At 35.5% G+C, this 16,389-nt stretch overlaps 1 protein-coding gene across 1 annotated transcript in view; it reads left to right on the top strand.

Annotated features, from left to right (window-relative positions):
* The first annotated feature begins 1,744 nt into the window (after positions 1–1,744).
* The window catches only part of LOC131434085 (uncharacterized), a 53,308-nt gene continuing 38,663 nt past the window's right edge, over positions 1,745–16,389 (top strand). The window contains exons 1-4 of the mRNA XM_058600732.1: positions 1,745–2,365; positions 2,421–2,548; positions 2,617–2,753; positions 2,824–3,681. Of these exons, the coding sequence (XP_058456715.1) occupies positions 1,781–2,365; positions 2,421–2,548; positions 2,617–2,753; positions 2,824–3,681 (1,708 nt within the window). The 5' untranslated portion in view covers positions 1,745–1,780. The remainder of the gene's footprint in view (positions 2,366–2,420; positions 2,549–2,616; positions 2,754–2,823; positions 3,682–16,389) is intronic.

Here is a 16,389-nt window from a genome sequence, read left to right as displayed (position 1 = left end):
TGGGAGCTTGGTTACTTCCCTTCAATGTGGAAGTTAGCTAAAGTTATCCCAGTTTTAAAACCGGGGAAAGATCCTTTCTATTCCAAGAACTGTCGGGCCATCATCTTACTATCTGCCCTATCCAAGCTGTCAAAAACTCAGGTCATCTTGTTTCCACATTCAAGATCTCCAAAACTTGTTCCATCAGACGAAAGCCGAATACGATTCGGTGAAAATGTCATCCAATGGTCCGACGAAGTTATATAATACGCAGTTCCTGTTTGGCATGGCTGTGCACGAACGCACAAACTTAGGCTTCAGCGCATTCAAAGTAAGATCTTAAAGATGATTCTAAATCTACCCACTTAACCTCCCTGGACATTCTAGAACAAAAATTCGAACAATACTGCACGAAATTTGAAGAGAGGTGCTCAAACTCTGTAATACAAATAATTCAAAATTTGTACGTTTTAGGTTAAGGATAGTTATAAGTAGGTAGATATTTTATTAACAATTAATTACTCTGAGTATTTCACGGCCCTTACAAAAAATTTACAGTCTGATAATTATTGGTGCTGTGTGGAATTTACCAAGAGAGAATCACAAGTTGATAATTATCGCAGAAAATCGAATCGATGATTCTACTTAATGATTTTCATTTTTTAATGATTCATTTTAATGGTTGCAATATTTCAAAACCCTTCAAACTTATACAAAAGTTATATGCACATAGTTAGAATATAGTAAAATGATTCTATCGCAATTATCAACTGCCTGTATAGAATCGGATCGCGAAACGAGAATAAGCTTGTTGCTTCAGAGAGGATCCCCACAGCAGCGTGCCAACCTTTGATTCTCAGAAATGTCATCGAGAGAAATTCGCTCTCGCACTGGTGTCTATTCTATGTTAAATGAGCCATGCCGGGTGTTTGCTGCTGCGATGATATCCGTCTCTCTTTGATGGCACTGATTGAATCGTTTGAAGAGTTGCTAGTGAGCGTTCTTTGATACGATAAAAGCCATCCTTAGATGTAATACACAAAAATAAGACTAATAAACAGATATTTATGCAAAAACAAATTTTTTAAATGTTCATTCCGAAAGCCTGTTGGAGTACTTACCTGGTTACCTGTTGCTGGTCCTGTTGAAAGTTCTCGCAGGTATACTTACCTAACCCGCTTTGGACCATTTATGTTTCCACCGATTGAAAGCTGAATTTGAAAGATAAAGTTTAGTAAAGGTAAGTTTGAATCTTAAGAAAGTAACTTAGATACTTAACTCTATTGAATCGAACTACATGTTTCATTTTCTAGTGGGAATGAGTACAGCACAAATTTTATGCAAAACACTTGAATCGGTCAACTCTATTTAAATTGAAGTCTATGTGGAAAACAATGTGACATTCACATGAAATGCATAAAGAATCTAGAGTTAACGATATATCTGATCGTGTTTAAGTGCATTTCATATAAACGTAGCATGATTTCCACTAAATATAAACAGTGTTTACACTCATTTTATGAGTTAAGTGTTTAATTTCATGAATTTCACGTGTTCTACAAGCAGTGATATATCAAATGCTTTGCACATGATGCTAGCGTGCAAATTATTTTCAGGGTAGAGTACAACGACAATCTAATTCTTTCGTTTCTACACAAATGCACAAGATTGATTACATTATCTAGTGTGCTAATCGTTCTCAAAATGAAATCAACTACTAATGCCACCGACGTGTCGCTGATACTAATAAGTCGAAAACGTTTGCTCGCAAAAGGAAGACGGCTGCCGTCAGTTTACGATTATGTTTATCTTCTTAATTTCAATCATCAAGGTGGGAATTGCCTTGGTGCGAAGATTCTTCAATAATATTTACGTACAACATTGGCCCGGATTAGAGCGACCAATCGTTCAGGTGGATCAAGGAACGATACAAGGAATTACTCTCGAAACATCAAGTGGCAAATGGTATCACTCTTTCAAAGGCATTCCTTATGCGGAACCTCCTATTAGTGAGTTACGATTCTGTCCACCAATGCCCTTGGAACGATTTCCTAGACCAGTGTTGAAATGTTTGGTTGATAAGAGCGAATTCATTCAACCACACGAATTGTTCGGAAAGTTTTTGATTGTTGGAACCGAGGATGCCTTGTACTTAAATGTGTATACTCCGGAGTTACCCAAGAGAAAGTCAAAACAATATCCTGTAATGGTGTATATTCACGGTGGAGGGCTGAAGAATGGAACGGCCAGCAGTTTTTTTTATGATCCACGATGCTTTATCGAGAAAGGTGTAGTTCTAGTAACTATTTCTTATAGACTAGGACCCTTTGGATTTTTATGTCTACCAAGTGCAGGAATTAGTGGTAATTTTGGACTGAAAGATCAAGTAAGTAAACAAATCAATTTATGTCATATAAACTACATTATATAAAATCGTCCAGAGGTTGGCGCTTGAGTGGATACACCAGAATATCGAGTGCTTCGGTGGTAATCCAGATAACGTTACACTTTTCGGAGAAAGTGCTGGTGGATGGTGTGCTTATTTACATTATCTTTCAGCGAACTCCAGGTTATTATCTTATTCTAGCAGATTTGCATATGAAGCGACATGTTTTTCTTTTTTCATTTCAAACACAGGAAATACTTCCATCGTGTAATTTGTCAAAGTGGAGATTCTTGCACAGAGTCCGCACTGCAAGTAGACCCAGTTGAAAAAGCTCGAAAACTAGCTGGTTTGCTAGGATACACAGGGAGTTCCGATCAAAAGGTATTAGGTGAGTAAAAAATAATATTACTTCTAATGGCATACATCTTAAACTAGGTAATGATGGTTCTCTATTTTAGATACTCTTAGAAGAGCGCCAGCTCGACTGTTGACGAAATATCAGGACGATGTTATAAGTGAGCAAGAGAAAAGTCTGCCTCTGAAATTTCTATTCCGACCTGTAATCGAGCAGGACTTCGATGAAAATGCCATTATTTGCCAATCCCCAGAGATGGTGCTGAAATCCTTTGACACTATTCAGATACCTATTATCCAAGGCTACACAAATGGCGAAGGAATATTAGCTCTTTCTTTTAACAAAAGGAAACTACGAAAGTTTGATCAGCATCGTGAATGGCTTATTCCACAATACTTAAAACAATCTCTTAATTGTAAAAAATCTATTATTGGCAAGAATATCAAACAATTCTATTGTAAAGAGAAACAAATTAGTTGGAAGGCAGTTCATGAAATCAGAGATCTGTTCTCAGATTTAACATTCCTAACTACATGCAATTTGAGTGCAGAATGGTTAGCTAAATACCAACCAAATGCCCAACAGTACCACTACCTATTTTCATACGATGGCAGATTTAGTTTTATGAAGAAGATATTAAATATGAGCTTCGTTGAAGGAACTTGCCACGGTGATGATTGTCTTTACATGTTCAGTCCACCTTTTCTACCAGCACTACCCGCCGATAGTGATGAAATACACGTACGAGAAACATTAGTAGAGTTATGGACGAACTTCGCCAAGTACAACGATCCAACACCTGTAGGAACTAATTTGGGCTTTACTTGGATTCCTGTGACGAAGATAGATCCAGGAAGAAAAGATTTCAATTTAGATTGCCTGGAAATTAACGTTAAGCCTAAAATGATACGCAATCCGTACCCTGATCGAATGGAGTTTTGGAGAAGCATAATGATGCGAAATACAAATTTAATCTAAAGTATCTAGAAATAAGAGACTTGTGAATTAGCATTTAAAAAGTGTATCGAAAATAAGCTATCCACATACGCATTGTATTGTACGCATGTATTTGTGATGATTTTTTATGCTCAAATCACAGCATGCTGTGCGTTTGGCTGTCAGATTTCGTTTGTTTACTTGTTTGTGCGGTTGAAATTTTGCGTTTTCAAAATGTCGCGTATTGAAAAGGAAGTGAAAATTAAGGTTCTGGACACATGGCTAAGTGAGAAGGGTATTACTATGCGAAAATTGGTAAAGCGGTTTGGAATTCATCATGCCAGTGTTAAAACCATCATTAACAAGCTTGGAGAACACTATTCGTTGGATGAGCTATCAGGAAGAGGCAGAAAACCCGGTTCTTCCAACCCGAAACTGGACCAGAAAGTGGTATCTCTAATCATGAAGAACAAATCAATGTCAATACGTGATTTGACCAAGAAGCAGGAGCGAGTGTCAGAATGATCCAGCGTATCAAGAGGCGAAATCACCTGAAGACCTACAAGAAGCAAAAAATCTCGAAACAAAGTGTAGAACAGAAGAAGGGCCCGGAAGTTGTATTTTGTCTTTTGCAGTGTCCGGATGCATGCGTTTTGATGGATGATAAGACTTATGTAAAGAATGACTCAAAAACCTTTCCAGGTCCACATTACTTAACTGTCGTTGTTGGGGAGAATGTGAGCGATGCGGACAGGTCGATTCAAGTGGAGAAATTCAGTCGAAAAGTACTGGTATGGCAAGGAATATGTTCCTGTGGTTTGAAGTCAACCAGTTTTCACACTACCGGAACTATAAATGCAGATATTTATCGATCTGAGTATTTCCAGAAGAGATTGCTGCCTTTATATAAGAAGCATAGTACACCTCCACTGTTTTGGCTGGATTTGGCGTCGGCTCACTATGCCAAAACCACTCTAAATTGGCTTGCGGAAAAGGGTATATATTTCGTTGAGAAAAATATCAATCCACCAAATCGCCCTCAGCTTCGACCCATCGAACATTACTGGGCAATCGTGAAGAGGGTCTTCAAAAAGACTGGTAAGGCAGCTGGGGACATGGAGGAGTTCAAAAAAATTTAGGCTCTAGCGTCCAAAAAATGCGATGCAGCACTTGTCCGGAACTTGATGAAGATGATGGTTTTCATTATGCTGAAGTTTAACCTCGTACAATAAAGGAACAATTTTTAGTTTGAATAAAACATCGTTTTTTATTATAATTTGAAAGAAAAAATTGTGTATAGCATTGTTTTCGGTACACTCCTTATTAAATATTCTAACAATGCCTCTGGTTACTTGCCTCGTATTGTGTATAAAATATGTTATTCTCTCGGAATATTGTATTATTTCAGTATTGAATTGAAAATACGATACTTTTGTGTTCTATCAAATAAACGTGTAAATATAAGTGGTGGTCGTTCCAACTTTATTACATTTTATTGAATTGAGCATCTCCGAAAACCTGATTCTCATGATAACACGTATTTTGCCTGCTAATATGTCTGACTGAAGAATCAACAGGATAAAATTTTTCCTAGATAAGTTTGATTTATAAAAAGGTACTGACAACTGATTTTAGATTGTTTGATTTGTATTGCTGCCTTTGGAATTCGCCTTTGGAATTCGACGGCTGATGCGATGTCTGGACTGATCTCTTGCGACAGGAGTATGGACTATTAATTGACACCCGAGCATATGTTAGGTTTCCTCTGTTCAATAAGACAGTTTATTCGTGTATTCCACTTGCAGAGTAATTTAATTGACAAAACGATATCCCCGGATAAGAGAAGTCACAGGTTCGAGTCTTGCCCTTGCGGTAATATTGCTGACTTCAAACGTGGTCATAGAGACACCGATGATGCAGAACGCAGTGGACGTCCAAATGAGGCGGTGACACCAGAAAACTTAAGAAAATCCACAAAATCGTTTTGAATGATTGAAAAGTGAAGTTGCGTGAGTTAGCTGACATCGTGTAGATATCAAAAGAACGTGTGGGCTTTATATTGCATGAGCATTTGACTATGAGAAAGCTCTGTTCAAAGTGGATGCCGCGTTTGCTCACTGTTTACCAAAAACGAAAACATGTTGATGATTCAAACGTAACAAACCAGAATTTTTGCGTCGATATGTGACAATGGATGAAGCATGGATTCATCACTTCACTCCGAAATAAAAACGATTATCGACAGCAACTGGGGAACCTCGTCAAAAGCGCCCGAAAGCACAACAATCAGCAGGAAAGGTTATGGCTTCGCTCTTTTGGGATGTGCGTGATGTAATATTTATCGACTATCTTGAGAAAGGAAATACCATTAACAGTGAAAATTATATAGCACTGTATATTATATTGCACTATATAGAAGCAGAAATCTACGAAATATAGAAGCAGAAATCTACGAAATATATGAAAATTATATAGCACTATATAGAAGCAGAAATCTACCCGATTGTGTGTGGAATACAATCGGCAATGATGAGTTGGCTAGAGCTGGTGCAACAAATGATTTCGTTGGTCCGGAACCAGCTTTACCACTTTCAACTAGTTGGATAAAGCACAAGATTCGTTCTTGGGCTGCCATCCAAACATGCCAACAAAAGGATATTCTCTCGTTTCTCACCCAATGTGATAAGGAGCTATAGTCAAAAGGGTTCATTGTTCTTCTTGTAGTGAATAAATCCTTTCTGTATTCACCTTAAATAGGGTTTAGCAGATTGTTTGGCATCCTTTATGGGGTACCGAATTTACTTCTGCTCGTACATACTGCGAATCGACCGACCGATATCTTACATCCAAACATCTTCTCTGTCCATCAAACACTAGTCTTCTCGCTTTATACATATTTCTCCGATCAAGCATTGAGTAGGAGAGTGGATTTATAATCGCTTGTCACCTTCTTTAATGGTGCCAGTCGGGTGACGGCCAGGATGTAGATCATGTTCGATGTACGTTCTACTATGTCTGTCTGGCGTTTTAGAGTGACTAAAACAAGATTCAGAGTGGCGAAATGGTAGCGCGTATGCACGGAATGCATAAGAACGCAGGTTCGAGTCCCCTGTCTCTGAGTGTATCTTTTTCCAAAAATTCATCTTTTCTGTTAGTTTTCATTCATTTGACTTCTCCAATATATGTTTCCGCTCAGCCATTGCAAAAACTGTATTTAATTTAGATTAAGTTTCAGATTAGCACTAAACTGATACAAAAATCCGATGAGATGCCATCATAATCATTATCATTCATAAACATGATAATTCTACAGTCATTTAAAATACAGAACCGCCATTCAGCGACGGCTGTAACAATTATTTTTCATGAGTAAAAGACGCTCTCTTCTTGACTGTGGTTGTGAGCTTGGACCTACCAAAGATATAATTCTCAGAGAGCAAACCTGCGAACCCCTTAAAAATCAAAAATTAGATTTTCTGAAAGGTTCTTTGAAAGGGATTAACATTCCCGAAAATTGACTATTAATCAAATGTGCAAGTGCGTAGATATCTATACTACTGTTCATTGAACTGATATCGCACGTTTTGACGTAGGACTACTCTTTGAATTCTTTATAGGAATGCGAAACGGTGACGCATCGAATCGAAGAGATAAAACTGTACATTTTAGATAATTGGTTGTCGTAACTTTAATAAATAACGAACAATGTATAATTTTCCATCTTTATCAAGCTGTAGTCATAGCTTCCCCTAAATAAGACGACAATTTCGTATGCATTAAATCTCTTTGCAGTTCGCGTAGAATGGATTCCCACATTCGATATTAGTATTGAATCGACTTGCATTCTGTGCGGTTCGTTTGTGCAGTGGAAAAGGATTCTATGCTCATCAGGTTTCTGTGGGTTTTATGCACTTTTTGTCTTTCATGAGAGGCAATGATTTTTGTTGGAGTTCTGCTCATTTTTTTCCATTCGAGATACTGAATGCTGGGTATTTTGAGATCTCCGAGATAGTAAATTTATTTTTGATGCAATATATCTTAAAACTGCCAGATTTCGACATTTCATGCAATTCTAAGACATTCGACAAAAAAATCGATTCCGCAGCTTGAATATTGAAATGCCGAATTAGATCGGTAACACGACATTTTGCTGATTGTTCAGTAATTCACATGCTCTTTTCCGAAATTCGTTGAAGTAATATGCTGATATCTCAGTAAAGTGCGTACTTTTGCCAAAGTTTGGCATAATATTATGCTGAACTTGTCAGTGAACAACAAATATACCGAAAGCAGAAAATCCGTTTGCCGAGATTTCGAACAGTAAGATAGTTTTTACTGAAACTCGGTGAGGCACTTATCATCTAATGTCTCTTTTCGATTTTGCAAAGCACCACGTCGCCGTTGCTCGTGGAGCTAGAAAAAAATGTAGTGAGGAAATAGATTTGTATATTAACTTTTCGTTTGAGTGTTTGAACAGAATGATTTTATAAGGATAATTTTTTTAATATTACCATTTAATTCTGTTATAAGTATATCACATCACTATACAAATTCACTATGTATCTCACAACACTATAAATCATGTATAATGAACGTCACATCACATATAGGTATTTCGAATACAATTTATATTCATCTTCAGTGTATTAGCGGTTTTTTTTTAATTATTGAAAGAATGCTGCAATGTTTTTCCTTTTATATGAAACGGAAGTAGGTAGATTCCAACAACAGTTATAAATACCTCGAAAAAATTATGTAATTTGTTTAGGGTAGGGAGAGGTTAAGTGTTTTCTATGTTTGTCTGTCCCCTGTGTGTAGGTAGTAACTTAAAAAGCCAGGAAGACCTCTTTCCTTGGTCTCTGTATAGTAAAGAAGTAGAATTATGTTTGAAAATTTCTAGACTTTCTGCCGAATCCAATTGTAGATTTGTATATTTCGTGCAAAGATAAGTGAAATAAAAAACTATCTACAATGCATACAAACTTATTAATATCTGCTTATTTACAGGTAGAGGCGTTAATGAGCACTAACACTTGCTTGTCTTTTATGTGTGCTAGATAAAAATCAACATTAATAAAACACCCTCTTTCTTTCACCTTAGCTTTTATGATATTTATTTTGTACAAGCAAGAAGAGCAATTCTTTCTTCGCTCAATTACTGATATCTCGGCAATACATGATCGCTTTTACCAAACTAAAATTGAAATTTCTACTGGCTAGTCCGGCAGTAATTCGTAGTTCACAAATTTAGGATTGCCGAGATTCTCAGTAATTATACATTTTGCTGAGACGATTACCGAGCACGCAACTGTGCAAATCTCGGCATTTTTTGCCGAGATTCAGTAATAAAATATAAGTGCGCAGAATTAAGATTCAGGATCCAGGATCAGAATTCTACTCCGAAGTTTAGTTAAGAATATAGGTCCAAAGTGTACTTGTAGAATTCAGATCCAGAGTTAATGTTCAGAATTGAGATCCAGAATTCGTTTCCAAAATCCAAGTGCAGAGTGCAATTTCATAAGTCATGTCCGAAATCCAGTTCCAGAATTCATGTTCAAAATACAGTTTCAGAATCCAAGTACTGGTGCAGAATCTAAGATTTGTGTTCAAAATTCAGCTCCTGAGTTCATGTCCAGAATCCAGTTCTATAATACCTTTCCAGAAATCAGATGCAGAATCCAGATCCTGAATTAAAGCTTTGAACCCAGGTCCAGAATTCATTCCCAGGCGCTAGAACCAGAATCCAGGTCTAAAATTCAGTTCCTGACCCAGAATTCACTTACAGAATCCTACTCCAGAATACAGAACTTAAATTCATGTCCAGAATTCAGATACAGAATACAGTCCGAGAATTCTGGTCCAGAACCCAGACTCCTAATTCAGGTCCATAATGCAAGTCCAGAAATCGGATGCAGAATCCATGTCCTGAATAAAAGCTCAGATCTAAGGTTCAGAAATCATTCCCAGAACCAGAATACAGCTCCAGCATACAAATTTACGATTCAGATATAGAATCAAATTGTATAATTCTAGCGCAGAATCTAAAATTTAGGTCCAGAATGCAGGAGTAAGTCGAGAGTTCAATATTAGGGCTCAGATTCATAATTCATTTTCAGAATTCAGCTTTCCATTCGGGATTTCTGATGTAACACGCAAAAGAGCTACAAGTATTTACTAAAATTGAAAATCTTATTCGAGATTACCTTACAAGAAAATGAAATAATGTGTGTGTTCGTCTTTATGGTGTTTGTTTAAAAATTGGAGGGGGTGATTATTTTTGAGTTCACCTCGGGTGCCAGAAATGTTCACTACGACTCTGGGTTCATTTAACATAGAATAGACACCAGTACGATAGCGAGTTTCTCTCGATGACCTGTCTGAGAACCAAAGGTTAGCACGCTGCTGTAGGGATTCTCTCTGAAGCAACAAACGGTCGCGTATTCTCTTTTTGCGATCCGATTCTGTATGAGCAGTTGATAATTGCGATAGAATCATTTTACTATTGCCGCTTATTCTAACTATGTGCATTTAACCTTTGCATAAGTTGTGTCTATGAAAATGTATGTGAATGATCCACACAAAGGTTTTGAAATATTGCAATCTAGTATGAGAATCATCAAGTCGAATCATCGATTCGATTTTCTACGATAATTGTCAACTTGCGATTCACTCTTGGTAAATTCCACACAGCACCGATCATTATCAGACTGTAAATTTTTTTAAGTGCCGTGAAATACTCAGAGTATGAAATGGAGCGAAGAAATGTAGAAAAATTCTCTCACGGTTCATACATTCATGAGACACGAGTTCTTGTAGCATGTTCTACCGGATTAAAAATGTTGTATGCAATATAGATAAATATCGAGCAGCTTCTGTCAAATTATCGGCAATCATCAACACTGCTAGTCGGTACGGTTTTACTATATTCTTTTTTGTAGTAATCACTGTGTACTTCCGGAACCGGAAGTCGGATTCAGATAAATTTCAGTAATATTGTGTGGAAGTACAAGACCTTTCATTCGAATCAAAGTTCATCCTAGCAATCTCCGAGGAGTCATTTTGCGATCTCGACGAGCTGGTTCGAATGGTATATGATACTCGCCCTCCGAACTTCGGGCCGAAAGTCGATTTTTACAGTGATTTTATAACCTTTCTATATGAGAAAGGCCAAAGTAGCGCATTGTCATTCACAGGCAGAACGAGAAACGTCACAGGAAACGGGAATTATTGTAAATTGAGAGGCTATTCAGTCGAAAAATACGAATGAGAAAGTAATTTACAACTAATGACGTTGAAATAAACATCTTGTCTTTCGGTAATCTATCACTGTATGACCGTAAAAATAACCTGGCATCACGCAATGGCGAGATATTTCTCCTTACATCATCTCAGTACATAATTGTAAGTTTATAAATGTGGGAAGTATCATTGCAGTTGTAATAATTATAAGTTGATAATCAACCAGAAACAACAAACGATACACGGTCATTACACCCGAACGAATAATTACCTGATAAAATTAAAGTGTGCTGCCTGCTCTTCTCTTGCTTTCTAGGCTGGTGTAGTCATTACCATAAGTTCGAGTGAGAACACCAAACGAATTCACATACGAAATTCACGGATAGTGAGACTCGTCGATTTAGGGTAACAATCGACAAATTCTATTACTATCAACACCAAATTACGAATCAAAACGAAGAGAAAAACTCAGATAACTTACAATCTCTTACTATTCCAACCATGGAACCATAAATGAGAACACATCATCTCACATGTCTTTAAGAAAAACAACATGGTTTTTAATTAGATTTACTGACTAAGCAATGTTCAATAATTTTGTTTTCTAACTGCAACACTTTAGAACGGGGTAAGATAAAGCCTGAAGTGATATCGTTGTTTAACCACAAAATGCAGGTTGTAAATTTCATTTCATGGGAGACTTAAGGTAGCGCTTCGCCGTGGTCAGGTCGAAGCGAGACAACTCAATGCTTCCTCTTGCTTTGTTGCCAAAAATTCACTCTAAATTGCAAATTTCTCCAATACTAACCCGATTCACGAAAAATCAAAAACATACGATTGTAGATAAATTATTTTACTATGCATTTGGCGAAAAATATCTGCTAGAAAGAGTTTCTTTCGCGAGATTTCGTGCGAGTTTTGTTAAAAATTTTGTTTTCTTTTTTCTTTTTCTCGCTATAAACAACTCGCATGTGTAGGGATGTGCTACGTTTTCAACAAAGCGTCAAAGCGTATAACGAGAAATGTTTTTACGCTACGAAACTAAGGGGATGACAAAAGTGAAAACGTGTCGACTAGCTGTATCTTAGCTTATTTGTGACCGGTATTGGAAGTATTATTATCTTTAGAAAGGTACATTCCTTTAGAATAAAATCTGTTATGGATAATGCTAAATAGAGTAGTTATTTCAAAGTTATCATAGCAAGTAAATAAACTCTCTTTGACTAACGATATCTCAACGGTTGTAATTTTGATTTTTGATGTTTATAATGATTGTAAAGATAAATCTTCCAACAAAGAAACAGATTGAAAGATTTTCCAATTGCAAGTATCAAGTAGTAATTTTGATCAAACTCCCTTTCACAAATTCAAGCTTGGTCGGAACTTTTAAATATTTTCTTGATATGTTTCTTTATGTTCAAAGCGATGACATATGTATTTCTATGTACCAAGAACCTACATTGGGTAATAGCTACAGTTATTCGAAAAAATATTTTTAGTTATGGCATTATTGCTTACCAACCGATTGATTTCTATATTACTTAATTTTTTATGATGAATAACTTTATTATTTACTACAACATCTCCAAAATAACAGTGTTTTCACAGATTTTTCTATATTTTGGATTATTTTGCACTAGTGATGAATGCAAGCTTCTTAGAACTTTTTTGTTTACAATGTTAAAAATATTTGAGTCTTAGAAATTTTGGAATGGATCATTGAATGCATTGGGGCCTTAGTGAAAAGTGTAAAAACGAAGAAATATTAAAAATCCATCACATAGAAAGAATTTTGAATCGACATCCTCAGATAGTTGTTACAAATTTGAGAATACCATTTATGAAATGAGTGCAAACATATCAACTATTTGGGATATTTTATGTTGCGTTACTTATTGGTTTTATTCAAAATCACTATCTGAGCTCGGTTTTCTTTCAATATTTGCTTTGCTCTTGCCATTTTCAAAACTTAAGGCAGGTGGGCTTCGAAGTCATTGTAGCATATTTCAAAGTGTTGATGCATCGAACCTGAGATAAAAAATAACTGTTGCACTTAAATAGTATTACTTGTCATAATGTTCACATTATAATATTTCGATACAATAAAAAAATGATAATTCAAAGAACTAATTCAGAAAGCATTCATAAATGTTTTGCCGCACAATTACGTACATAAAAATGTAGAATGATGATTAATTAACAATAAGAAAACTAAATGATTTTCTCAAGTGAGTAAATACTTTTGCAAGGCAGTTTATAATATAATATTACAAATGCATTTGCACAGCAATATTTAAATTTGTGGAGTACTTGGAACTTATCGATGGAAGAGGAACTAGCATGTGAACCTTCGTAAAAAGCAAACGATTTACTTGATTCATGCTCATATTTCTGGAAGAGAAAAATATCGATGATGTCCAAAATGTATTAGATGTATGCTTTACATTCCGTGATAAAACATAGAATCAGGCGCTTCGATAAATTGATAAATCTTTAACATTCTTCACATATTTTTCTTTCCATTTCCCAGCTAATCTAATGGCTACAGTACTTCAGAAATCGGTCAAAATGTATTTGAGTATTTTTCATGATACCCTAGATGGACTACCACCTTTCATTCCCTTTGTATTCGTAGTGTTGATGACGTGCTTGAAATTCGACGGTAAAATCAAACTGAAAATTTATATATACATTTCGAAAATAGAAAGCGATTTTGTTCATATTATAACCTAGATTTACGGATTTATATTGGAGTTAGTTAATAGTATCAGCTTATATGAGCGATAATCTATAGAAATATAACAAAAAAATTGTTTGAAATTATTTTTGAACACAAATAGCGACATACAAACTATAACCTTTCAAAAAATGCTCAATATTAATCTTTATTCTCTCGAAGTGAACTTCAAACCTGCTTAATGAACCAATAGTAGTTTTTAACGATTTATTAATTTTTAGTTTGACGTAAAGCCGCCATGACTAAGTTCCTAGTAGTTTCCAAACCAGCTTAAGGGGCAGGTAGGGTCTAACACTTTTGAAAAATTATTTATTTTTTTCTTTGTATTTTCTTATAGTAAAACATTTCTAAAATATTCTGTGAAATTTCCAAGCCTATCGAAACAAAACTCAGCAAGTTATTATTATATTTGCTTATCTCATACTGCGAAGAAATAAGAGCTCAGCGCACAGGCACAAGATTTCTGATTCGATTGACTTAAAAACTTGACAAAACATTCTTGAAATGTTTCATTATAACAAATAATAAAAGACAAAATACGATTTTTTGAAAATGTTAGACCCTACGAGCTCCCTTGAGTAATAAATTGTTTCCATTTATTTTATAAACAAAAAACTTTAAACGCGATTATCTCTAAGGCAGGTTTTGAAAGTCCGTGTCCATCGTCATTCAAAAACTACTGCACCAATTTATTCAAAATTTTGCACACGCTTTCTACATATAAAAAACCAGACCCCAACGTTTTCCTTTTCGTTGTTTGTTACATTGGAAAGGTTTTGAAGCTACAAAATGGTGGATTTTTTCGTGAAAAATCGTAGTTTTCGCTTTGAACAACCACCAAAAATTGAAAAAAAAAATTAAAAAATCAAACAGAAACGTTGGTGTCTAGAAAAACTTCTACTCTAACTATGCTGCTTCGATTTGTTCACTTCTGATTAGTCTGCGCTGAGATACAGTGGACATCGCAAATCATGATTTTTAAGAAGCGTTATCAAAGATACCTCTTCACCGACTTATTTCTCAATAATTTTCCACGATAAAAATACAAAATGTTCTTCGAATGATGCTTTTGTCAGGCGAATTATTTAAATTTATTTTGTTGAACGAAAATTCTGAAAAAAAATCGCAAAAATGATGATTTTTTCATCGTTTAGACCCCACCCCTCCCTTAACTTCGATAAAATTGTGCAGAGAGATACGATAAAATTGTGAAAAGCGCGTTTTGTTGGTTTACATCACCTATTACTATTCTGGTTCTATTTAGTCCTGGAAATACTTACAGCAAACGGAACAATAGATCATTTGTGTTGGGGATACAAAATTCGATACAAACATCTTTATAGTGTGAACGATAGGAAACAAAATATGTTTTACTTTCGATAATCATTTAACTTTCCAATCATTTAATTTCCCGAATCTGTTTTTCGCTGAGCTGATGGTTTCATGTCATACCACAAAAAATAAATCTGACTGGATTGGTAAATAAATAAATTATAAGACTACGTGGACTTTGAACAAAACCCCCCTCCCAACGTGGTTTATGAATGTGTAACGATGCTTTTCGCATTACCAGTAAATTGAAAATTGTTGTAAGTTTCATTCCATATTTTCTTACTACAACTAACCACGCTTATAAGTCGGATCAGTTTCAAAGATTTTTTACGTATTTCAAATCGTCGTTTTTAATGAAGGTTTGAAACTTTTAAAACTGTAGGGTGTAGCTACAATTTCGGACCCGAAGTCGGATTTCGTAAAAAGAGGTGTTCGCAAAGTATGGAAACATTTGCTCTGACAACACACGTGTTGTATATTGTGGGGACAGATTCGAAGCAAAAACTTGAAGTCATTTCAAATTCGAAGTCGCCATGACATACAGTTCAACGATGTTCGTTACGAGCCATTACAATATGGGCATTTTTGGTTTTATGAGTACATGTAAGAAAGTGATGATTGAAGTCTTTGTATTATATAAAATGGCGACATGTGGATATCCGTTACAAAACTCAACAATATGGGTATTTGATGAGCGTCATTTCCAACGTAAAAAAAGCTTATGAATGGATAAATAAAAATGATTGCCAGTGTATATCTTTTTCTCTTTTCATTAGTTTGTTTTGTATTACGAGGATGTCCAAATAAAACTAATAAATCGGAAGTCGCCGACGGTGATTTGAAATAACTTCAAACATCCTTTTTAGAGTTGACTCCTCAAGCTCATTCAAAAAATATTGGTATTGTAAATGATTCGAACGGCAATTCATAATCCTCAAACATCGTTTACCAGCAACTATTCATCAAGCCCATTTCGAAAATATCAATTTTGTTACTGGTTTCGTGAATTATCGATCAACCGGAAGTTGTCATCTTGGATTTTGAAACAACTTCATCCATCGTTTTCCGACACCTACTTTCTAAACACGTTCCGAAAATAACCATATTGCGATGTTTTGTTACGAATATCGATTTACCGCAAGTCGCCATCTTCGATATGGGTAAAATCGCTCAGAAAAAATGACTGTTTTTATTTTGTGTTCAATTACTGATAAATGGGTTCTGTTTGAACATTTAGATGTATACAATTTTCGTAAAAAAATTCCTATCGATTTCATGCATTTTTTTTTAAACAATTGAATTTTTTCAATGTTCTGGACCTTTGAAAGAGCGGCAAACAATATCCAAATATCCAAATCAGTTGAAAAATTCGTGGGCATTTATTTCAATACTTATGACGAAAAGTATGACTCATGACAAGGGTTT

This window comes from Malaya genurostris, chromosome 3 (assembly GCF_030247185.1).
Source record: "Malaya genurostris strain Urasoe2022 chromosome 3, Malgen_1.1, whole genome shotgun sequence".
Classification (NCBI taxonomy): Eukaryota; Metazoa; Arthropoda; class Insecta; order Diptera; family Culicidae; genus Malaya; species Malaya genurostris.
Note: the sequence above shows the minus strand (reverse complement) of the source record. Positions and strands in the feature narration are given on the sequence as shown.